The 26,276-nt window shown below is 37.4% G+C and overlaps 1 protein-coding gene across 1 annotated transcript; it reads left to right on the forward strand.

Annotated features, from left to right (window-relative positions):
* The first annotated feature begins 10,256 nt into the window (after window positions 1-10,256).
* On the forward strand, window positions 10,257-25,896 carry tbx21 (T-box transcription factor 21). The gene is made up of 6 exons (XM_056255736.1): window positions 10,257-11,023; window positions 21,121-21,275; window positions 22,302-22,423; window positions 22,611-22,769; window positions 23,129-23,190; window positions 24,260-25,896. Exons 1-6 carry the CDS (start codon window positions 10,491-10,493, stop codon window positions 25,053-25,055), a joined length of 1,827 nt encoding a protein of 608 aa, XP_056111711.1. The 5' UTR covers window positions 10,257-10,490; the 3' UTR covers window positions 25,056-25,896.
* Window positions 25,897-26,276: the final 380 nt, after the last annotated feature.

The raw sequence follows: 26,276 nt of genomic DNA on the forward strand, positions 1-26,276 counted from the left end.
ATTGTGTGTCAAAACGATTAAAAGTGCTTGCTGTTTTACTGCCTCTATTGTTCATTTCTGTTGGAAACTGCGTATTGGTATGTATTTTGCGCTTTGCAAAAATGTTGCCACAGGTATGTTTTTCCAATGAGCCTGTGTTGTTTTAGCTGTACAAACCTTGTTATATTGGTATTGGTATTTACTGGTATTTCTTTACATATTATTTTAATGTCTTGTCGAAACCATAAGCACACTGTTATTCCCCTAGTTATTTACCTATAGCCGCTATGCCGGCTAATGAATCGGAAGTCTTGCACATTCACAGAAAATAGATTACGTAACCTAACCCCTGAAAACTTTCTGCATTTTTACAATAAAAAAAAAGTTTATTTTCATTATTTGTAATGGTTTTTACAAATGAGGACATCCCCGAAATGAAGTTTGTCAGATTTAGCTCACTTCAGGGTACAAATTTGTCCCCAACATTCGGTTAAGTAGGTACACAGACTATACACACACATACCAAACCACCCATTATCTTTTCATGTACATCTTAGAACATTGTTCCCTACAATCTTTATAAGTTACATGACCTAGAATATGAGACTAGAGTTTTATGCAACGCACTGTCGCTCTCTCTAAAACACCTCGACAGACCGTCTGATAAACACTTAACTTTCAAAGGTTCTTTGATTGTACATTCTGACACAAGGAGTCTAAAAAGACTCTCTGACCTCAATGCGCTTCACATAAACATCCTCACAACAAAAGCGAAACGCTCTCTGAGAGCATCTGAAAGAGCGTGACACCGCAACTCAGCTCGGTGTCAGAAGGAATGATGCATGTTGACTGTAGCCCTGCATTTGTCAGACGAGGTGTCTGTCATAAAATTGGCAAAGCCAGCAGATTGACACTCATTAGCAGGCCGCTGAGAGCCATTGCCCGGGGAAGCAGTGCAGAGAGACCATATCCCACTAAAAATAAATGATTCAAATGATTGGTACTGATAAAACCAGATGAATTAGAAATAGAAGAGAGCTCAGGCAAGACCTCTGGTTGGCAAGCTGTTGTCACATGGAAGGCCGCTTAAAGCCTCCATGACACCCACCACCCCCAACCTCTTAGCGCTGGTGTCGGCCACCCTCAAGCTGAGCCCCCTCTTCCTGCTGCCACTCACAGGCACACAAATACTGTAAATTATGCACGCCTACACACACACACTCATACACATCAATGTCTGCTTCATGCCACAGTTTAAAAGCAGGAATGACCAAGGCCAAATCCTAGAGGGTGAATTGAGTAACACACCCCCTTCACACGCTTTTGCCTCCGCACTCCGAGCATACGCCATCATGAAGGTCCTGCCCTGGTCTTTATGCCTAAAACCTTTGCACTTTATGTGGCTTCACAGACAGAAAGGGCACCTGTCCATCACTCGTTTTGCTCGCCATCCCTAAATTAAGTCATTCATCATTATGCATGTCTCGGACTGTCAATCATTCAATCAATTAGAAAATGATTAGAGTAATTTAAGAATCAGGCCCTCCGGCACAGAAAGTAAAAAGAGATTAAAGAAACATCGAAACTTTTTGTGAATGGTATTATTTTTAATATGGTATTCTTTGAGAAGTTTTTTTTTTAACTATTATTATAATAAAATATTTTTACTTTTACTTGTGTAGAGCATTCAAAAGCAATAACTGGGTTTCATTTTAGTTATAGGGTGATGCCTTAGATTGGAAAGAAGCTGGCCAGCAGTAAACGAGACTTAAATTCATAGGGATAGTCCAAACAAAGATGAAAACTCTGTCATCATTTACTCAGTCATTCCAAACCTGACTGACTTTCGTCTGTGGAACACAAATGAAGATCATTTGAGTAATTTTGGTAAGAAAACACTTTCGGTTTCCATTGACTTCCATTGCATTTTGTGTTGGAAGTCAATGCGAATAGAAACTGTTTGGTATACCAACATTCTTCAAAATATCATCTTTTGTAAATTTTTCATTTTTGGGTGGACTATTAAAATTTTAATTTAAATGTTAATATAATATTATTCATATATATATATATATATATATATATATATATATATATATATATATATGTGTGTGTATTGTGTTGAACAAATCCCAAGAAAATGCTCCTTTTTTTCTGAACCCCTAAATGCATCACTGTGCTTTCTGAAGGTCTGTTTTCCCACAGTGATCCTTCCTGGATGTGGACTAAATATCCTGCACTCGCTCTGCCAAAGGGTGTCTGATCCTGTCCAAATGTGGTAGGATTCAAGCCTGTGCCAAGTGTGTCACCATGCAGGACTGAAGGGTCAGTATCAGAGGCTACACCGAAACCAAAGTCCAGGGTCACAACAGGAAAAAAACACCACACCCACCCTCTGTTGCTCATAAATCTGTTCAAATTTGTAATGGCTTTGAGGGAAAACAGTTTTATCTACACTGTATGTAATTTTAGTCGAACCCAATGAAATTGAACACATTAAAACTTAAATATTGAAGTGAAATTAAGTCGCAACCTGCACTGATAAATGTGTTGTGCTTTTGAGTTAAATGAGTGGCGAAAACTAAAACATTTTACAGAATATGTTTTACATAAAATCTTGTAGCATTAATCTTTATTAGCTTTTAAATAGACAAATAAATAAATAAATGTTATGCAAAGTATGTGCCAGTTTGCAGTAAACAGTTTTGATTGGTCAAATCATTCCTGTGAATTTACTTACGACTTCCCTTTAACCAGTCAACCTGTCAAAACAGAGAGAGTGAGATGTATTTCACTTCAGCTCACCATCTGTGTTGTCTGCTCAGCGCTAGCCAAGTCAATCTTCCTATATGGATATTGTATATCCATATTATGTGATAAAATAATTAGAAAATATTATTAGAACGATTCGAATTATTACACAATACGTACAGTGCATCCGGAAAGTATTTACAGCGCTTCACTTTTTCCACATTTTGTTATGTTACAGCCTTATTCCAAAATGGATTTGAGGAAAATAATAAATTTAATCCATTTTGGAATAAGGCAGTTGTGCAGTTTTAAGGCTGAAATGTGCGGGGTTTTTTTTTTTTTTTTTACATGTGATTTTTTAATGTTTTAATTTTTAATAAATTTGCAAAGATTTCAAACAAACTTCTTTCACCTTTTCCACATTTTGTTATGTTACAGCCTTATTCCAAAATGGATTAAATTAATTATTTTCCTCAAAATTCTACAAACAATACCCAACAAAGACAACGTGAAAGAAGTTTGTTTGAAATCTTTGCAAATTTATTCAAAATAAAACAAATTAAAAATCACATGTACATAAGTATTCACAGCCTTTGCTCAATACTTTTTTGAAGCACCTTTGGCACCCAATTGCCATCTTTACGTGTCTTTAGCTCTATCCTAACCGACATTTGCTTGCACATTGCCCAGCAACAATCCATTTCTGCTCTATAAGCGCTGATGTCTTTTTACACTATCTATCTCTCCTGTTTTCCTCCTGTCACTCCCTCCCCACATGTATTGAGATACAAAACTCCTGCTCGTATTGCCTTGTTACAGACCATATACAAAAGTGGATTTAATGGGCTTTTGCAGTGATTTATGGCTGTCACGGCTCACCAACGCAAATGAGACTTGACACTGGCCCACATACTTTTTCCAGGCTACGAGCCAACAGATACAGACAGAGACACACACTATTGCTCATTCATGATTTCAGTCAGAGCAGACACGGTGGGGCACGTCAGATCTCTCATGCGGGTTTTTAACATCTTTAAGAGTCAGCTTTCTCCTGGTCGGTTCCCAAGAGGCTGCTGATTCCGCATGACCCCTGTCTGATAGTAGTCATGACAGCCGTGATGATTTCTTAATGTTCGCCAAGTGGGCGACAGTGGGGGGCCCGTTTCTGACATTGGGGAGCGATGGAAGGGAAAGCGGATTGTACGGTCGGGGGGGCGGGGGATCATTTGGGGCCTGCGGAGCAAGCTAAAGGAATGTGGGAGAGCACAGCTGTCTTCTTCTGTCAAACGCAGGACCTAAACTGTAGATAAGCTTGGCATCTCGTCTGCAGGACTTCTCCTCACCTTCTCAGCCCAGACTGGTGGACACAGTTCTACATGTTCAGGGTGTGCTACTCCTTCCCCATCATTCACTGGAGCAGCATTCCTGATGAAATGCTGAAATGACATGGAAATGTGCAGTTGTTGTTGTTTTTTTTCAAGTTAATGCAATTTGCCTTCATAACATAATTAAGTGAATGGAGCCAGATTGTGTTTTCTAAACAGCTATTTGGCCATTGCTTAACATTATGCCTTAAGTGTTGTCAGAGGGAGAGACAAATAGTTTCAGAGAAAGTTATTATATTTCAATAAAAATTTATGCAGACAAGTAACAATAAATTAATCACAATAAACCAAAGCAAATGCGTTAGTTAACACAAAATTGCGATTAATCACATCTAACAGAAAAGTTTGTTTAATATATATATGTGTGTGTGTGTGTGTGTGTGTGTATATACACATACATATATATTTATATAAGTTACACACATATACCGTCAAACCAGACACCTTCAACATTTCTTACATTATCACAGTTTATTCGCTATAGTTTAGAAAATGGTAATAAAATATGACAAGAACTCAGAGTTATCAAATCAGTTGATATTTCACTGGTTTTGGCCTAGTAGACTGTCTCACAAATGAATTAGGTTAAATAGCTGTCAGCTGTCAGCTCTTAAATGTAAGTACACAATTATATAATACCAATTTAGGTCAACCAATTACCAATGCTTCATTTTGTTCAGTCTGTGCTGTAAAAAGGTCGCATTAGCAATTAAAGAAAAAACACTAAGTGTCTGAATAATTGAATAATTTGTGGTCCCAAATTTGTATAAATGTTACTGGTAGTTCACTGTCTGAGGAATTTTTGGGTATATATCACAGATTACTTTATTTTATTATCCTCACTTACATAAATGAACTATAGTGTCCTGCACCCACTAAAAAAATATCAGTTATCTTGTGGTGTCTGAATAATTTTTGGTTTGACTGTATTATATAAACAAACTTTTATGTTAGATGAGATTGATTGCGATTCGACAGCACTAATATATATATATATATACAGTATATATATATGTGTGTGTGTGTGTGTGTGTGTGTGTGTGTGTGTGTGTGTGTGTGTGTGTGTGTGTGTGTGTGTGTGTGTGTGTGTGTGTGTGTGTGTGTGTGTGTGTGTGTGTGTGTGTGTGTGTGTGTGTGTGTGTGTGTGTGTGTGTGTGTGTGTGTGTGTGTGTGTGTGTTCTATATGTATATGTTCTTTCTTAGAAAAGGTGAAATCATTATTATTTAACTTAAAAAGAAAGAAAGAATGGAATTAGTTTTGTTGAAAATAACTGAAAACTCTTATCTTGAGTATCATAATTGATGCACATACAACAAGTATTTTTACTAAGATTTCTCCTTTTTGTGTGTTGTCTCTAAGAACACTTTCAGTAGAAAGGTCACGTCTGGAGCCCTGGATACGCCAGCCTGGGTCTCTCCTCAGTGCTTAACAATGTACAACGTAGCGCCTCAAGCTTACACTCAGTCACTGCGTTTATGGAGGTGACACAGGGTTCAGAGGCTGCTTGGAGAACACAAACCCCACAACAACAGCAGATGCACATTCAAAAATGAATGTACATGTGGAAAATCCCTTTTGATGGATGCGGCCGCCTCTATTGTAATGTTTAAAAAGTAGGTGTTAACACTCATGTTTAACAGAATGATTTGCCACATGTGTTAAGACTTAGGGACATAAATCGCAAAAATTGCTGATTGAAAGACCTTATGGACATTGGCAAGTCTTCTCCCCTTTCCAAGAGACTCAGCATTGATTACCAGCTAATTATAAACGAAGGAAGTGGCAGCTTGTGTGTTTCTAGGGTTGCAGTGGAATACATTTGCACTTCTCCAGGAGATCATGTGATATCGGGTGAGAATTCCGCAGAGCACTAAGTGCTACCTTCTCTACTCTCTTCTTCCCCTTCTCTCTATTTGTCTGTCTCTCACTCCTCTAACGCTCTCTCTCTACACCTTTTAATTCTGCCGCCTTTCTCACCGTTCCAACGACCCCCCTACCTGCGTTCACGGCGGTGGTGCCTCCCAAAAGCCTTCTTTCACACCCAAAGTGGGGATTCAAATTAGCATATGTTGCATTAATTTGGTACCCGTGCCTGACAGGAAGGGCTGACTTGAAGAAACATATGCTGCTAAGTCTCTCTAATCAGAGCTATTCACACACTGATCATTAGACATGTTGTACTCGTGTCCTCATCCACCGCCACATATTCACACACAAAGAACACCAGTCAGACAATGTATTCTCTTTGGAGTTCATGATAAAATCACAAATTAATCTGAGTATCACAATCTGAAAGTGCAATAGAGTACAACATTGCTAATGAGTTTACATGGATATCAACTTTTTTTTAAGCTAAAACGTATGTTTTTGTTTAAGGAAAGCATTTTAGATTCTGTGACATTCACTGTTTAAATCAACGTTTTGATTTTACAAGTTTGTTTAAATAGTCCTGTAGTGTGACTGCAAATATTTAATGAAGCTTGTCAATTAATATGAACTCATTAAATTGCTGGCACAATAATTATAATGTTATACTTTTTGCTGTTTATAGTAGTTTTAAATTTGCATGTTACCACAGAACTTTTTTGACACATTGTTTCATAGTATACACAGAAGAAAAGCTTTAACTGATTTTATTTTATGCTTATTAATAGGAAAATTCTCTTTTATGTGGATGTGTCACTTCAGGACGGAAAGTATTTAAACATACATATTGCAAAATTAATTAGTAGGCCTAGTGGGATGTAAAGCTCAAGCTCGAATGTATTTTACTTGCTTCCTATCCTGATTGGAAACTTTGGTAACACTTTATTTTGATGGTCCCACAACAGACATTCTACAGACTATAAGAAACTGTGTCAACTAATTCAACTAGCCCTAATCCTACCCCTTAAAGTCTACTAATACTCAACTAGTACTCTAATGAGAGTTAGGTGACATGTAGGTGCAATATTAGTCAAGGGGACCATCAAAATAAAGTGTAACCACAACTTTTATAAGCATCCCCATACAATTGCCAATTTGAAAATGTATGTTGTAACTACACAAGATTCAAAAACTTGTAACAACAATGTTGTTGACTAATTTTGGAAAACAGGTCCAAATTAGATAATACAAATATATTAAATCCTCATTTGTCATTTTGATACATTTCAATATGACGACAGTCACACTGGTAATGTGCATACAACTTTACTTTAAATTTCTTAAATACCACTTTAATTGATATTTTAATGCTTATAAACAAAATGTTTGTTCTCTGCTATCCAACAAAATGATAAAAAATACAAGAAACGTACAATGTACAACAAAATGATAAAAAAAATACAGGAAACGTATACAATGTACAACAAAATGATTTAAAAAAAAACAAGAAACGTACAATGTACAACAAAATGATTAAAAATAATACAATAAACTAATACAATGTACAAAATGCTACTTTATATTTCTAAATAAACAAAATGTGTTCTTTATTAAAAAAATAGAAGATAAAATGTATTTATTTATTTGATTGAAAATGATAAATTTACTGAATAAAACAGGCCTACATAGGTATTTGTTTTTATAACTTAGAGTAAGTCAAAAATGAAGTAAATAGGAAAAGGAAGTGAGATTTGACATTTAACAAGTGCTGTTTTGATAACACCGACCGTATAACGTGACTGATGGAGTGCAGGCATGGTTTGGGTCCATAAAAACATTAGACATGCTCAAGTTTCCGTGGGGCATCCGACTAGGCCCTATGTCCTCTTCCCTCCGTAACACTGAGACGAGAGCTATGCGCTGCTGTGGAAAGAAAGAGCGCAGACAGAAACTGATCACAGGTGCATATAGCTGAAGGTATATTGCTTAACAGATCATCTTTACTGATGGAAAATCACAGATGTTTAGAAAAGGCATTAACACAGGATGAGTCAGAATTACACTTCACTACATTACCCCACCACATGAAAACTCTCAAGCCCCGAAACTGCAGGATGAAGAAGTGTGATAAAGAAATCTAGCAATCTTTCATGTCACTCTCTGACTGAGCATCAACTGAAAAGACATGATTTAAGGAGACTTTCATAAGCAAACATATCTTGCCAAATCTCATCTAAAATTAAGTCAGATTATGGTCATATCATTTGCATCATGGCACTTCTGCCACTCTCTGACCACAGATATGAATATGACCTCATAAAAAATTGCTGCTGGTCTTGTACAATACAATACTGAGGGAACACCAACACAATATTCAGCAAATAAAAAGTGAATCATTCGATTGCCTTATTATTGAAAGTACAAACTTTGCATACAGACACTGCTCCAAAGAAGAGTTGTGCTAATATAAAATCCCTCCTCCCACACTTTGTGAACAGAGAACTGCCATTAACCTGTGACAACTGCGCCAACTAGATTTGAGAATGCGTGGCATTCAAAGCCTCTCCGTAAATGCTTAAAAGACTGCAGGGCAGTGTGTTGTGTGCGTAGTGTGATTCGTTTAATTGCTGATACAGTGGATGAGGGCTGCTTCTGCGCACCATTTGTGTTCTGTACCTTCGTGGTAAATGTCCCCTGCGGGAGATCAGCTTAACTAAGGCCTAAAAGGTGGTGGTCACTTCCACAGGGCAGGTGGAGAGTATATATCAGCCCAGCCTGGTGAACACGTCACTGGGGACAATACGCTATCATCTGAGGTGTCAACACCAATGAGTTCAACTGGTGACCTTGTGAATTCACCTTGCTAGGAGAGACACGGGAGGTGGAATTAGAGAAATGACAGTGCGGAGAGGCAATTGTGTCATACCTGCACTGGGGGGGGACAGTGTGTGTGTTTTGTGTGTGTGTGTGTGTAAAGTTTGTTTGTATGTTTCTGGTTTGGGGTTCGGGTTTATAATTTATGATGATATGATGTATATACAAATAACTTAAATGGACATTTTTTCTGTAAAATATTGCAAAAGCCAGAAAGAAAAGAAAATACTATGCATATTCATACCTTGAAATTATGTTGTTTTTAAGTAAAAAGTAGTATATATGCAAATAACTTAAATTCAACTGAACTACAAGCTAATAAAATAAAATAAAATAATAAAAAGAAGACTTAAACAAGACTGCATCGCTGTCAACAAAAGACTAGTTTTCACATTACAACAAAGTGAGGAAGCTAAAACATTTTCTACGCTGTAATTTTTTTATTTTATATTATATTTTTTATGTTTATATATATATATACATAAAGAAAATACTATCTCAGAAAGAAAAGAAAATACTATTTAGACAATATTCATACCTTGAAATTATGTTTTGTTTATAGGCTAAGTAAAAGTTTAAAATGTAAAAATGTGTGTCTTCTAATGTTTGTACATAAGATCAAAGTATACACACGTTACATTTTATACTTACTACATTGTTTTTATGTAATTTTACCCATGGTGATGTTTTATGTTTGTCTTTCTAATATTACTTATTGTAAAAGAACTTTAAGACATAATTTATATACAATTACTACAATGCCATCGAGTGCCATCATACAGCTGGTCATCATGTACATTTTTTTGTAAAGCAAATATTAAATACTAAATAACTTACCTTTATGTAGTTAATTTCTGTAACATTTCAATAAAGATACTCTTGTAGTGAAGACCAAAATTATGTGTGCTTGAGTGGAAATGAATGTCATAAATGTAAGATTCAAAAAGTAAAAGTATCAGTTGAAAACGGATGGAAAACGACTCACTCTCGGTGACTGTTTCTCTTAGCTATAGATCTTCCACATATTATTCATCAACACAAAAATATCTAATGCGATATAATGTATGAATACACTATTTTATCAGGCTATAGGAAGGTTTATTTTTATTAAAAATATTATTTAAAAAAATCATAATGAGTAGGCATATGACTGTATATAGCCTACTGAATAGTCTATTTACGCATTTATACCCCTAACTAATTAAGCTCACGTATGCACTCAATGAATTAACATTGTAACGATTGTTCAGTTTTATTAAGAATCAAACTGAAGCCCCTGTGAAAAGGGGAAGGCCCGTCCTCGCGCATCAAGCCTATCACGCCCAGTCTGAGTGTAAAGCCCACCTCCGGACCCATTACCATTCGAGATATGGATATATCATAGAGTCTTATCATGTGTTTGAAGTCCGATTCCTATTCCAAAAACTACATAGTGGCAATGTCTTCAACATATTAAGATAAATCAAAGGGAAGATTGCCCAAGTATTTTAAACTAGATTACACTGCGCGCTTTGCAGACAAGCTCCAGAACTTGCTGTTTATATAAAGTTTGTATTAGAGTCTTATTTTTAAATGTTAAAGCATACGGACGGTAAACCTATGACACCTCTAGTGAGCTCGGACCGGTGCTGCAGATGGGCGGCATAGGCAGGAATTTGTATCTCAATATGTTGAATGGAACAGACGCGCAAAGTTTCGCCAAAGACGCAGAATTAACCAGCCACCTGCACCGAAACCGCGACTTAACGGACTTCAAAATGGGCATCCAAGACACGAGGTTTTACTACCAGGACTCGATTCCAAACGGACAGGACAGTTTGACGTTGCCGTTCCACGCTGAGCACCACCAAAGTACGGGAGCGCAGACAGGGAGGTTTTACACACCGGCTCCGCTCGGCAGCTGTCACTTCACCAGCCGGAGCGGGACGGGACACACTTACGTTCCAGCCGGAGCCGATGCGTATTCTTCAGCCAACGGTAAAGACGTGTACCCGAGCAGCGCAGACAGCTACACGGCGTCTTTTCAGCACGGGTACCCGCGAGCACCGATGTACACTTTACCTGGTCTACAGGTGTCCGGGAAGACACAAGTGCTCCTCAACAACTACCCGCTATGGGCAAAGTTCCACAAGTATCAGACAGAGATGATCATAACGAAACAGGGACGGTAAGAAGCCTTTTGGTTATAGCCACTCTTTAATAGCCTGTCATTAGCATAGACGTTTGTTTTCATGGCAGATTTTTTTTTTTTTTTTTTGTGCGCAATTAGAGTAAGAAACTGGTCATTCAGCATTTCCAAATGTCCCATTTGAATTTTAATTCCTCTTACTTTTGTACTTATGAATGCCAGCTGTGCCACCCAGGGCAGGTGGGCATGAAATCGAGTCCTTGGCATAGCTATGTGTCTTAAATTTAGAAGCCTAATTACAGAGAGATCTTTTGATCTAATCCCTTTTTTTTTCTACCAGACCGCGACCTGGTTTCAGTTTTTGTCAAAAGTAAACAAATACTGTTAGCAATTTGTCAAATTCTCTCACTGTTTTTCTCAAACTGTAAATTCTCAAATTCTCTCACTCTTATATGCACTTTGACACACATTTTTAAACTGAAATTACCTTGAAAAAATCTGACAGGAGCTTATGAGAACTACTGATGATTTTATTTTTTTATTTTATTTTATTTTTGTTTTAAGAACGTGATGACCAAACTTAGTTATCACGAGTAATTAAAAAGAGAAAATATATCCATAAAAACTCAATATTATGACTTATAAACTATACTGTGGTCCCTATGGGAGAGAAGTTCTTGTGGGGACGGTTGACAGGTCAGCGAGCATTAATATCTAACCATATCCCTGATGATTATAATCTACAGATGTGCAACACTTTCATTTCAGAGCTGCTTTCAAGCCATACATAGTCATTGCATGATATGGATTTAAAATATCATCTGATAAAAACTTTATAATTATTTCTAGGCCATTACATGTCAGTTTGGTATCACAGAATCTTTCTAGCATATGTAAATTGTGTATGTAAATGTAAAAAACTGTTGCACTAACCAATAATATCTAAACTCATCTCACCTGCCACCATAACAATTATTTCTGTTCAATTATATGAGAATTGACAGCATCAGAAACAGTTACAGTCTAATAGGAGGCTAAGCAGGCGGGGGAAACTTCAAAGAGTTATTAAAAATATTTACTTCAGAGATAAAAAGTAACACTTATGACTGTAATTTATTTAGTATTTTTCAGTATGCAGAAGATATTATACAATGTGCATTTAAATATGGTTTTGAAAGCAAATCGCCTAACCTTGAAATGAAGAGGTAACACAATGTTATTATCTTAATGTTTTAATATATGACTGAATTTCACATTTTACTGCTACAACAAATCATAGCATTATCACTTTAAAAACACTGCTGTCATCACTCATAACTCTTTATTTTATTTTGTTCTATACTTTTACGCACCATAAAAAGACGAATCCTACATAAGCTACATTTTCAAAACAGAGATATGTATTTATTTATTTATTTGTATTTTATATTATTATTATTATTATTGTTACTTTGCTAGCTTATACACAGATATGCATGCTTCTGTGTGTACGGTATAACTGTTTGTGAGTGTGTAAGTGTGTGAACGCACGCTTTTGTAACCTGTAACCTACAGGCAGGGGTCTTGAAGCCTTTTGCAAACCACATTCAGAATAAATACATTCAGAAAGAAAGAAAACATAATGAAATAGCGCATACATAATGTAGTTTATTAATGGTATAAATTACAAAGGAATGTTAAAATACTTCAAATCACCCTTGTAAATGCGCGTAACTGAACAGGCTATTGTGGGAATCGAGTGGCTTATAGATTATTTAATATTTCACATAAAAGAGAAAATCATTTTTAATGCTATATGACATTGATGATTAATTTTTTTAGCCTCTGAATCATTACATTTCCTGTTCGTATCTGATCTAGTGAAGTTACCTTTTCACATTCTAGAAATTGCACCTGTTTGAGTCCATTTATTTAAGTGCACGTGATTTGCTGCAAATTATTATTATGTTCTGTTATATACGGTATAATGTGCATTAACATAAGGGTTATTTTATTGGTTTTCATTGCCACTGAGTGTCATAGCTCAGGTAATTCTGCCCAAGACAGGAAGTGGAAAAGTAAGGAGGAGGGGGTGGTGTGTTTGGGGGTAAAGTTGGTTGAGCACCAGTGAGACTGATGGCCATACACATCAGTGGAGGTAGCTTTGAAGTGCAGGAAATGAAGGAAGGCACTTTCTTCCTCTCTCTCGCTCTCTTTCTCGCTTTTTTCTTTGCTCTCTCTCCACTGGTCTGGTACTCTGTGAGCGCAGTGATGCACGTTTCCTCAGAAGTCGAGGTGCAGTCCGAGTCAGGGCTTTGAAATGCACCGTAAGACCCACAGTCTAAGACGAGAGCAGAGGTCTTCGGCCCTTTTCAAGTCGAACTCTAAAACTGGCCCCTAACCTCACCCCTGCCACCAGGTTTCACAAACTTAAACAGGCACGGGCCATCAGCTCTAAACATAGATTGGTGTAGGTGAGCGTTGTCTTGCTTTTATGCTAGTCTGAGAGGCAAATAAGGCAACAAGAGGGTGCCAAATGATACTAATAACGACTGAAATGAATGAAAATGTTACCTCACAGAACATTAGTGGGAGGGATATGAAACTACAGATGTTGTCAAAGATCCATTCCATTGCATGTTCAGTGGTTGATAAAATACTAAAGTAAAAGAAAATATAAAAAATGTCTTATTTCAAACGCATCTTGCAACATACTCCTTTAAAGAGGAACTAGGGTTTTTCACTGTTGTTGAAAAACAGTCATTATAAAAGTCAATATATAAGAGTAATAAAAGACATTCTGGCCTCAGGTGCTTGTATAGGAAATGTGAATGAGTAGGTTCTTCGTAGGTTTGGTGAAAACCAAACTCCGAGGAGTCATGGGTCTCTGCTTTATGTGTAAATAAAGCTGTCTCTCCGCTTCAGTGGATTCACATGTCTCATATTTAACGCCGCAAAAAGCTTGAAATTTTCCAAGCATTTGTTTATTGGCTAAAATTGCGTATAGTGAAACTCTTAGGAACTTTTTTTAGGCTTTTTATACTCACACACAGCATTGTCACCTTATGGTATGATGAGATATACTGCAAAGTGAGTACAAACCGTGGAGCACAGCAGAAAGTTGCACATGAATCATTTATCCGGCCTTCATTTGGCCTCCCTTAAATTGCAGCATTAGGTAAGATAATAAAGATGGCAATTATAAACGGTGGCTGCAAAAAAGTATGGACACTTAAAGGGATGGTTCACCCAAAAATTGAAATTCTGTCATTATTTACTCACCCCATGTCGTTCCAAACCTGTATGACTTTCTGTCTTCGGTGAAACATAAAAAAGATGAAATGACAATGAAAGTCAATAGTGACCAAAGCTGTTTGATTACCAACATTCTTCAAAATATCTTATTTTTGTGCTGCAGAAGATATAAATTAAATGATGACAGAATTGTTATTTTTAGTTGAACTATCCTCTTAATAATGTATCAACTGCATTCTTTGCATTGCACACTGTAAAAAAAATTATATATATTTTTCGAAGTTGTATATTTAAAGGGGTTATATAATGGTACATGCACTTTTACAAGTTGATTGTACTGAAATGTGTGTTGGTAGTGCCTGTACACAACCATCATAAAATAATAAAAATCCATCCAGTGTTTTTGTTTTAATCTCCTTATATGTTTTCCCCTGCCTCAAATCGAGCCGTTCGATTTTGTGACGTCACACGCTCGGAAGCCCCTCCCACGATTGTTGATTGACAGCATCGTTTCAACACAGACCCGCCCTCGCTCGTGAGTGAGCTGTCAATCATAGTCTGCGCGGACCGGCGCGGTCATTGTTGATATGCTGGAGCACTGTCTATGAGCAGAATGGCGTCTAAGCGATTGTGGTGTTCTGTTCTTGGGTGTAATAACGAACACAGCAGTCATTTTAATGTTCCTAAATCCGAACCGCTGAAGACGCAGTGGCTGAGTTTGTTTTCGAAGGGAATATTCCCCACGAGCAACGTCAATGCTCTCATGTTTGCGCGAATCATTTCACACACCAGACTGCTTTATAAACGAGGGTCAGTATGAGCTGGTTTTGCTAAGAAGCTGCTCATGAAAAAAGGATCGGTACCAGCTATTCGTGTTCCTGCTGAATCTCCAGAAGAACGGAAGTGAGTGTAACGTTTTATTAAACTTTATATTAATATTTATATTAATCTTTGCAAATCGCTAGCTGCACGCTTCACAATGAATGCGTCTAAGGTTTACACTTAGGGTACATTACGGCATGCTTTCTATGTATGATTTTCTCAATATAATTCATAATCCCATGTTTATACTGAACAACGCGTTATGGTTATTGTGTTATTGTGTTACAAACGGTGTACGCACAGAACAGAGAGGCAGGGTGAGCAAAGCTCATTATCATTTAAAGTCATATGCACTGAAACGGCGTGCTGAAAACAGAGCTGTTTTTGACCAAGTAAAATAAGTGTTTTCTTACAATACTAATGAGAATTTTTAATTAAAGTATATTACAAACTTTTAATTTAGACCCTAAAGAATCATACTAGCTTGTACAAAAATGTCATTATATGACCCCTTTAAAGTTGAAATTAAATTTTTTATTAAATGTGCTCCTTGCCATTTCTTTAAAATTATTTGTGAAATTCTCTAGCATTTTTCTGAGTGAAAATTGTTTCAAAGTAAATCCTACACCATTTTTTGTTCAGTGTAAACCAATTATCTGCAAACAGATAATGCTAGAGCTTTTCTCAGATAACTTCACTTTTCTGAGGCATTTTTTAACTACTACAACAGATTTCAAGGTGCTTTTAGTGGATGTGAAAAGTTCACAAACGCATCCTATTGCAGAGTAACCACAGATGTAGTTCATCACATGACCTATGCAAGGTAAACAACCAAAAAGTGTTCAAATAATTCATTATTAATATTCATTTAAAACCTGTCCAACTTCTTTTTTGTGTTTTGCTTGAAGAGTTTTGCTTGAAACATGATACTAATATAACTATAGTCACTTATAAAGAATTGCAACCAAAGAAACCTTTGCAATATCAATGCATCGGTTTTATTAAAATTCTCAAGGTTGTCCAGGCTTTGCATAAAATGCAATCTCTCCTCCTGCACCATTCAAGGTCTCTCATAGCCTTCAAGCTTTCTTTCTTTCTTTTTTTTCAACTAACAATCACATCCTGTTCAGCTCTATATGGTGGCATGGAGTATGCAGTCTTGCTGCAAAAAGCCAGACCTCAGAAGCAGCAAACTTGTTGAATAGTCACCGCTCACTACAGAACAGATTGATGGCTGTGTACATGATTCCAGTGGAATCCCATCAAGCAGCTCTGACAGAAACAGATGAGTTGTGACAGTAGCACATCAGCAGAACCCTGTCGAGATCAAAGGGATCGTCTGTACATGTATCTGTGCCTGTGGTTGCTGCCTGCTCCATTTCCAGCCACTGTTTTTCAGCAGCCATGCTACAAACTCATCATACAGCTATGACAATTCTCCAACATCAGCAAATATATCGTGGTTTCTGAATGTAACCACATTCACATAATTGCTTACAATAACCACGTAAACATGCTGTGCTTACAGTACATGCCAATCTGCTTGTGTCTTGTTTGATATTTTACCTTTACGTAAAAAAAAAACTGGCAGACTGGCATGTTTGCAGAAGAATCAAGACTACAAGGATGACACAAACTAGACCTGAACTCCTGTCCTGGCAAATCAATGACAGGCTCGGGGAGAAAGCCCCCTTTACCGGTCTATATCCAGACAGGGTTTTTTTTTTTTTTAATGGTCCCTTCCTGTCTTTTTTACTCTGCAATGTTGCGTTGATCACACCAAGTACTTCTTGTGCTAAGGGGAAACACATACGTATGAAAAATTGTATCTTCCTAGAGTCCTGGACAGCAGAGGAGGCATTTTTGCTTGGCAACCACCTATTACCGTGTTCATGGCCAAGGAGTGGCAGAGAAGTTTCCAAAGGTTAACCTCTAACTTTTTGTCGTAAACCTTAAACTCCTACTCATGCAAAACATTCCTCTCAGTGGTGAACCCACTGGTTTCCCCCTCTCCAGGTACTGATTTCTTATAAATGTCTCATTTTAAAAAAGTATGACAATTTCTGAGGCTCAGTCAGATGAGGAAAGTGACTGCCACCGACGGTATAGTTATAACTCAGAACGAGGAGGCAGCGCATGAGCGCTGAATGATACAGAGATGATTCTGGTTTCTGTTTTCACTTATATTGACAACTGATGTGGAAGAAGAAACCCTTCACCTGTTGGGTCTCTTCACCACCACAAGGCCCGACAATGCCAGGGCTCCATCTGAGAATGATGATTGATTACAGCTGCCCGTGGGTGGGCAGTCCGTGCGCTTGTGTCATGCCACCCTGTAACAAACAAGCGTCATCACACTCTAATCCTCGACATCAGGCGTCCTTTACCCTTCTTGAAAAGAGAAACTTATTTCAGTTAGAAATATCTCTTAATTGTCTCTTTCGAAAACAAACCGGTGGTTCTTTATTTCTTTCCACTCACTGAAGCTAGTGTAACTTACTTCTTGGAAACACAAAATGAAATATTTAGTAGAATGTGCAAGCTGCGCTTTTGCATAGAAAAGTAGACAGTGACTGTAAAGTGTTGAACTCCGAAAAGTACGAAAAAGTGCAGACAACATTATTACATTGTACTGTTGTAATGTGCTTTTAGAGGAACTTTCCCTCTGCTGTAATTCAGAGAAACTTTTCACACATTTGTACATGCACATGTTGTTTTGTCAACAAGTCAGACATCATTGGTTATCATGTGTCTTAAATGATCACACTGCATGAGGTAATTGATAATATAATTTACATTGCACTATGGCGGTGGTTGAGGAGAGACCCTTGACATGATTGTAAAGCTCTTTGGGTGTACAGTGTATGTAAGTGCTATATAAATGCTTCATTATTATTATTATTATTACTACTACTGTTTAGTTAAATGGGAAACATCAATGCTAAACTTCACTGTTTGTTTTAATCATAAATAGTTGTTTAAAAATTGTTTTAGGGTTAGACTTACACAGACTTACAGTACAATAATGTTAAAAAATGTTGGGACAGTTTTTGAAAAAAGCCTCTAATGTTTACCAAGGCCAGATTTATTTTATAAAATAAAAATACTAAATAAATAAATAAAAAATTCAATAAAACAGAATTATTGTGAACAATTTATTTGGGTGTACAGTGTATGTAAGTGCTATATAAATGCTTCATTATTATTATTATTATTACTACTACTGTTTAGTTAAATGGGAAACATCAATGCTAAACTTTACTGTTTGTTTTAATCATAAATAGTTGTTTAAAAATTGTTTTAGGGTTAGACTTACACAGACTTACAGTACAATAATGTTAAAAAATGTTTGGACAGTTTTTGAAAAAAGCCTCTAATGTTTACCAAGGCCAGATTTATTTTATAAAATAAAAATACTAAATAAATAAATAAATAATTCAATAAAACAGAATTATTGTGAACAATTTAAATACCTATTTTCTATTGTAATATCTTAAAAAAATTACTGTGTAATTACTGTGCAACATATTTTAGCAGTCATTACTCTAGTCTTCAGTGTCACATGATACTTCAGAAATCATTCTAATATGCGGATTTGGTGCTAAAGACACATTTCTTATTATTGTCAATGTTGAAACCATTTTTCAAAAAAAAATCTTTGGGATCTTTGATGAAAGGAAAGAAAAGAACAGCATCTATTTAAAATATTTTTTCTTGTATCAATGTAAAAGTCTTTACTGTGACTTTTAATGCATCCTTGCTGAATAAAAGTATTAATTTCTTCTTCTTCTTAAAAAAATCTTACTGAGCCCAAACTTTTGAATGGTAGTGCATGTAATGTTACTAATGTTAAAAAGTATTACAAAATCGTTTCTTAAGAATTACCTACAATGTGTCCAAAACACAATTCTATATCCATGGCATGTACAAAGTAAAATGTCTATATAAAGCAGAACGAATTCCAATAATGTGACCTCCTGCTCTTCCCAATGGGAAAAAAAGGTTTATAGTTTCACTCAGAAAGCTCAAAGGCACAGAAGACAGGACAGAGAGTGAGAGATTTTTATAACCTAAATCCATTCTGAGCCATATACAAATGATTTGGTCTATATCCAGTTCATGGAATTGATATGATACAGACACAGATACGAGCAGACAACTGCACTTGAGTGTCACCTGACAGGAGCATCCGGCTGAAGACGAAACATACAAGCATGAGCAGTAGCCTGCAACTGTTGAAACCATTGAATGACAGACAGCCGTGTAGCACAGACGTCATCTCTGGAGTGTGTTAGTGAGACCGAAAGCGTCATAGTATTGGGTGAGGTTGAATTGAAGCCAGAATGGCTGATGTCAAATGTTTGTTGTATCACAAGTGGTGCCAAGGTGAAAAGGCACAGAAACACGGCTGTAGAACATTAAATACTGGGTCTTTTGCAGGAAGTGTGTGCCTAAGGAGACTTCACCCTATGGGACACACTGACCTCCCAGTTACCTCCTCTCCATCACTGCACCGTGATCAAAATCTGTCTAGCAAGGAAAACTACAGCAATCAAGCAGATGCATCTCCTAACATCTTTTATTAATAGTCATATTAAAGATTCACATACAGCCTGCTCCCATTGCCTCTCTATCGCAATGAATGTGCCCACATAACTATTGCTTACCACCAAATACTCACCCTCATATATATAGGGATCATATCAGATATTAATGATGTCTTCATTTATTGTGTCAGTCGATTGGTGATGTTCAATTTAATTAAATTAAAACATTTCAGCAATTGTTCCCATCATCTAGCATGATCTTAATATAAAGGACAGTGTAATTTTAACGTTTTAAATATAATCCTTTTTAAAAACACTATTTCTTAAAGAGGGACGCCACTTTTATTAAAGGTACACAATGTAACTTTTGGCCCTTAAGTGGTTAAAAAAAACTGCATGCATTTTGCGGAAGAACATTGTTTTGGTTGTGCTTCGACTCTGAGGATGAATATGGTTATCCTACTGCTCATAAAACATTCACCACTAGGCTTAAGAGATATAGCCTAACCAGTTTAGATGGAAAGGATCTCAAGCTGACTACATTACTGTAGCTTTACCCATTAATAGACACGGTACTTCCTTGATAATAAAATTCCAGCACAGCATTACATCAACAATAATGAAATGACGCTTCATAATAGATAATGCTTTACAATGAACTCTGTTAAAGAGCTACATATGGCAATTTATTTGTTAAAAAAAATCTAAATGAATCATCGAGTGGTTCGCTCTATGAGCGCAATAATACGCATTTTTAAAAACTGGGTACAATGAAATACTCACCTTTCAACAATCGAACATAAAAAGGACGTTTAAAAGAGTAAAATTATTAACAAATTACTACCACAGACTATGAATAACCCCCGATTATTTCCACAGCAGGATGTGTTAAATGTGTCTGTATTATGTAACATTTTGCCTTAATCAAAAATATCCATTTACTTGAACATTAAGTGATCCAGTCAAACTGACAGATAAGGATTAGTAGTGAAACCTTTGATTTGAAATGATTTGTTTCAGTTTTTCTGAGTGGAACTTCCCCAAACCGGAAGTACCTCCCATAATCTAAAATCAAGTAGGCTTGTTAGGAAAAAGGTGGATACTAGGCTTACCCTAGTGAATCTGGGTAAGACAAAAAAACACGTTTTGGAAGAAGGAATGATGATGTATTGATGTATTGAAATGCGGTTTATTTTAAACAAAATAAATAAATAGTGTAGGCTACCTTTAAAAAAAGTTTTTTAAAAGGGAAAAGAAAATTCCCAACATTAATCTGACATTAATTTAATTTTGAATAAAACTATTTATTAAAGTTATTATATATAGTTATAATTTATTTTATATTTATCTAAATATACATATTTAGTTTAGACAAAATCTATTTCTTCGCTTATCGCTATCGACGAGAATTTTAACATCACTGCATCCCAAATAACTAGTTAAGTCCGTGATCTCAAATCTTTATCCATAACACAACAGCAGTAATGTATTCCTCTATCATCTCACGGTGTTTTCTGATCTGTCTGTCAACAGGAGGATGTTCCCTTTCCTCAGCTTTAACATCAGCTCACTGGATCCCTCGGCTCATTATAACATATATGTGGACGTGGTTCTCGCTGACCAGCATCACTGGAGATACCAAGGAGGCAAATGGGTCCAGTGTGGAAAGGCAGAAGGCAACATGCCAGGTATCCGATAGAAATACACTGCCTTTTCCTGGCCACTATCTACATTTAAACCCTGCAAACAAGATTAATGTCTTTATCTGAATTGTGGTTTGAGTGCTTTCTGGGCAATGCAAGAAAACTTCACACACACTGAGCTCTGTCTTTTTGTGGCTAGAAATGCATGAGTGTTTCTGATACCGCTGTATGCCACAATCAGAGGAACCTAAGCATGTGGCCCACCACAACATCTTTGCACTGCAACTGCTGTTCAAGCAAAATTGCATTGTAGTGCAGGTGTAAAACACTTGCCATTGCACTCTTAATTGGCTTATTCTAATCAATTCACAAAGTTTTTTTGCTGGAAATATACTCATACTTATGTCTTTCTTTACTTAAAATCCTTACCTATCCTTTCCTAAATATGGCAACGTACCCATGCAGCAAAACAAAAAAATATGTTCAAAGAACACTTTGCTAATGTTCCCCTAAAGTTATGAAAACCTTACTTCTGAATGTTCTCTCTACATTTAAAGGAAAAACGAACGTTATGAAACTAATTTAAAAAAGAAAAAACGTTTCAGATGTTCCATGACCAATGTAAAAAATAATGTTTATGTATAAATAATGTTTAACATTTTGAGAACAGAAGGCAAAAATGTATTTATTACAGTTTCCACCAAAAATATATTAAGTAGCACAACTGTTTTCAGCATTGATAATAATAAGAAATGTTTATTGGGCAGCAAATCAGCATATTAGAATGATTTCTGAAGGATCATGTGACACTGAAGACTGGAGTAATGATGCTGAAAATTCTGCTTTGCCATCACAGATATAAATTACATTTTAAATATATTAGAATACAAAATATTGATTTTAAATTGTGATGATATTTCACACAAAATATGCATTTTGATAACAAAAAGACTTTTTTTAAAAATCACTGTGTCATTGACAGTAAAATATGGTTTAAATACATACATTTTTAAACTGCATTTGTTTATATATATTTATTAAACTTAAATTTTCTTTTTCTTTTTTTTACAGGAAACAGAATGTATATGCACCCAGACTCTCCCAACACTGGGAATCACTGGATGAGACAGGAAGTTTCCTTTGGCAAACTGAAACTTACAAATAACAAAGGCAGCTCTAACAACGTAGGACAGGTAATATAATAATAAACCCTGTTAAGTAAGTCTTACTACACCATACCCACACCTGAGTCATCTATGTCAACATTGGTTGTAGTCAAACAGAGAGTACTTTTACCATTTGGGTTGAAAATATCATCCTTCTGTGACACCATATCACATCTGCACTATTCCACTGACTATTGCATTGCTTGGTATACAGATGATAGTACTACAGTCGCTCCATAAATACCAACCACGACTTCACATCGTGGAGGTAAAGGAGGATGGAACGGAGGATACCTTCCTGACCTCTAAAACTCAGACGTTTGTCTTCCCTGAGACTCAGTTCATTGCCGTCACTGCCTACCAGAATGCAGATGTAAGTCACGTCATCTGAACGCATCATGATGTGGGTTCTTTTTTATTAATCAGATTGCAATTGCCACATAACCACTGCTTCCAGCAAACAAAGAGACATGACATCACAGTGTGGGACGACCCAGACGAGATAGTTGTGTTATGTCTGCACATTGAGTCTGATGTTTGTAAAGGGTTGTGTGAGCTAGAGATGTTAACTGTGGCTGTAGGAAAGAGGATGAGAGTAATTCATGAATTATTTCGTTACGACAGTGATCTATCAGTCTCCCTGACTGTGCTTCATGTGCCCATGTGGCTTTACTCTTACCCTCTCTCTCTCTCTCTGCCCTTTCTGCAACCCCTTCCCCTGCCATTTCACAGATCACCCAGCTGAAAATAGATCATAACCCGTTTGCTAAAGGTTTCCGGGACAATTATGACACGTAAGTAAGCCTGGAGTAAATTAAACACAGAAAAATTGGTCTCTGTGGAACTATCTGTCTGTCTGTCTAATTTTAAAGGTACCTAAATTACAGTTAGGCCTATATGAATTTACAAATCTTTTTAATTCCACTTCCTATTTAAATTCGAATTGCAATTCTACATCTTGTTTGCTACCTCAGTTCTGAATTTAAAAGGCATTCTCACTTCAATTAATGGTAAAACAGTTTTAAAGTCCCCCTGTATTCAATAATTGTATCCCTTATAACATCTTTGATAGGAAAAAAACATTTAAATATGTAATTTTGGTTGTGAATTTTTTTTTTATTAATGCCTTAAAACTGATTGAATGTAGAAGAAGAAATGTGAAGTACAAGTGAAGTACAGGCTCGTAAACAAGTTGATGTGTCAGAATGGTAATGTGTTTTATTTATCTCTTTCTACAACGTCGGACACATAACGGTAATTAATATGATTAGCCTTTGGCTTGCCTATCAAACAGCTAATAATGTGTTGCTAATTTTACACAAACCATGTTCCCGTTCACCATCCCAGAGTCAGACAGCTGCCTTCTAAAAAAATCTGCAGAAACACTTTGGACAAATTAGAACGTCAGAAAGGCATATAGTTCATCATAACATTGTAATATTCATCATATACATAATTCACCCGCTATATTGCTAAATGTACCCGATTTTTCATATCAACAGAAAAATATACCGGGATAACCTGGCTTCTCTCGAGACCGCGGTTAATGAAATGCAAAAGCCCGCCCGCACGTTGACGGGATTGGTTTGTTTGTGACGTCAGAAACACTGCCGATTTCAAACCGCGTTTTTGAGACAGTCTTTAGATCACTGCAGTCTTAAAGAGAAAATACTCAGCAATGGTGTTGACCTATGAATTTGCACATGGTTTGTCTTAAAGCATATTTAAATCACCACATAGACATATTAACAACATTAAAAACTTGATTTTCACCAATGGGGGGTTTTAACATTAACGGATTAACATTTCAGGAGGGGTTTTGTCTGTTGAAGTTGACCTTTGACCCTCTCTTTTTTCATGTAGGCTGTACGCACCTCCTGACTCGGACCGCCTCACGCCTTCCCCAACCGAAAGCCAGCAGCTCCTTTCAGGCGGTTGTTACTCTCACCAGCCGTACCTGTCTGACCAGTACATGAGTCCCCTGTCTCAGAGTCGTTTCTACACCCGCGAGCCTGTCAGCATGACCCAGCAGTGCCCCAAAGACCCCACCGCCAGCCCTCACAGCCGCTGGTACCTGTCCAGCCAGCAGGGGGTGCCGCCGAACCGCCTCGACTTCAACGCGTACGAGAGCGAATACCCTTCCAACAGCCTCTACAAACCCTTTCCGCTTCAGACGTCACCTCACCACCCGCTGGGCTACTACCCTGAAAGCCACTTTGCCTCCGGGGCGGTGTCCGGCTCCAACCCAGGGCCGTGGAGCTCAGGACGTCCCTCAACGCAGTACCTAAATCACCCACACCACAGTAAACCCGGGTCTAGCATCGGCTGGTTCCGAACCATCTCATCCCCAGCTGCGTCGTCATCTCCCTCAGCAGCGAACTCGCGCTTCCACCCCTCCCCGTCGCTCCTCGAGCCCCAGCGCCTGCCACTTCTCCAAGAGAAGTCCAAAGAGTCCGGGGAGGACACCTGGATGGAAGCCCCCTCGGTTAAATCGGTAGACTCTGCCGACTCAGGTCTGTTCGAGGGAGGAGAGAACAAGAAGAGGCGAGTGTCGCCTTATACGTCCAGCACGGAAAATTCCCCTCCTAACCGCAGCGCAGAGGCTTGCGAAAAGGACAATTGCAGTGATGCGGGCTACTACGGCTTCTACACCCACTGAAGAGCAACAATCAGACTGCGCTCCTAGTACTGTCTTCCACCCACCGTCTGTCTGCATGACCCGAGACACAGAGATCAAGCTCTCTGTGATAGTAGCTACAGTGCCAGGTGTTAGCTGGCCCCTCTGTGCTTTGTGTTCCCTGTGTTAGATGTTTGGGGGTCATGTGGAGGTGTTCTGAAGGTCACGGTCGCACAAAAGATGAAGACGATGTGACTGCGCTGAGACAGTGGCCTGGAGACACACAGACGGACAGACCTGTGTGACTTTAGCAGCTGAAGATTTCACCGCACACCTGCTGACACTCCCCCAAAGGAACTGTCTCTGTCCCCCTCATCAGACTCGAAAAACACCTCACAAAAACCCACGCGCCACAAGCACACTCGAACAAACAATCAAATCGTTCTTGTCACATTCTTTAAAAACGTGGACTTAAAGAGATGGTTCACACAAAAATGAAAAGTCTGTCATTATTTACTCGCCCTCATGTCGTTCCAAACGCACATTACTTTCTTATTTTCTGTGTAACACAAAGAAGACATTTAAGAAATTACAACAAAGCACTTCTAAACTTCAAAGACGCAAAAGGCACCGTAAAAGTAGTTCATACAACTCATGTGTTACATGTCAAGATTTGGATGAGAAACAGACATGAAATTTAAATCTGGTATCTGGTGTTCGCAATTCGGACACGCTTGTTCTTTCATGAACGCACCAAAGGAGAGTCAGAGCGGATGAATGATGATTTAATGAGTCTGTTTCTCATCCAAAGCTATCGTATGGCTGCAGAAAACCTGGAATTTTGTGCACAAGCCTTTTAATTGGTCTCTAAATGACATGAATTTGACTCTGCTTTGGACCTGTAAGCATGTGCTGATGATCTTCAAATTGGCTTCAGCAATGGTTGTTGTAACATAGCTGTTTTTCAGATTGTAAAAAAAAACTGTTACTGTACAATTTGTCTCATTGTAAACAACATTAGACATTTTCATATTAAACATATTTATATTTAACCAGGCTAATGGTGCATGCACTTGTGTGCTGCATAACAATTTAACACAATACATCGTGCATTCAAATGCGAGCCTTCATTACAGTACAACATTTGTGTGTCCGGTCAATCCCAAAATGCAACCCTACAGGGAGCACAATCAATAAGCACATTAAAGCCTAGGCCACTCAGACAACATATGCTGGAAATAAAAGAGCCATGATGTCTAACAG

The sequence above is a fragment of the Rhinichthys klamathensis genome, unplaced genomic scaffold (genome assembly GCF_029890125.1).
Source record: "Rhinichthys klamathensis goyatoka isolate OS25496 unplaced genomic scaffold, OSU_Roscu_1.1 h1tg000121l_1, whole genome shotgun sequence".
Classification (NCBI taxonomy): Eukaryota; Metazoa; Chordata; class Actinopteri; order Cypriniformes; family Leuciscidae; genus Rhinichthys; species Rhinichthys klamathensis.

Bases quoted from the DNA above. Each gene is read 5' to 3' on its own strand.
- tbx21 (XM_056255736.1), top strand. From the start codon at position 10,491: ATGGGCGGCATAGGCAGGAATTTGTATCTCAATATGTTGAATGGAACA. The intron at 11,024-21,120 runs GTAAGAAGCCTT...GTCTGTCAACAG, and splicing joins ATCATAACGAAACAGGGACG to GAGGATGTTCCCTTTCCTCA. The intron at 22,424-22,610 runs GTAATATAATAA...CTTGGTATACAG, and splicing joins GCTCTAACAACGTAGGACAG to ATGATAGTACTACAGTCGCT.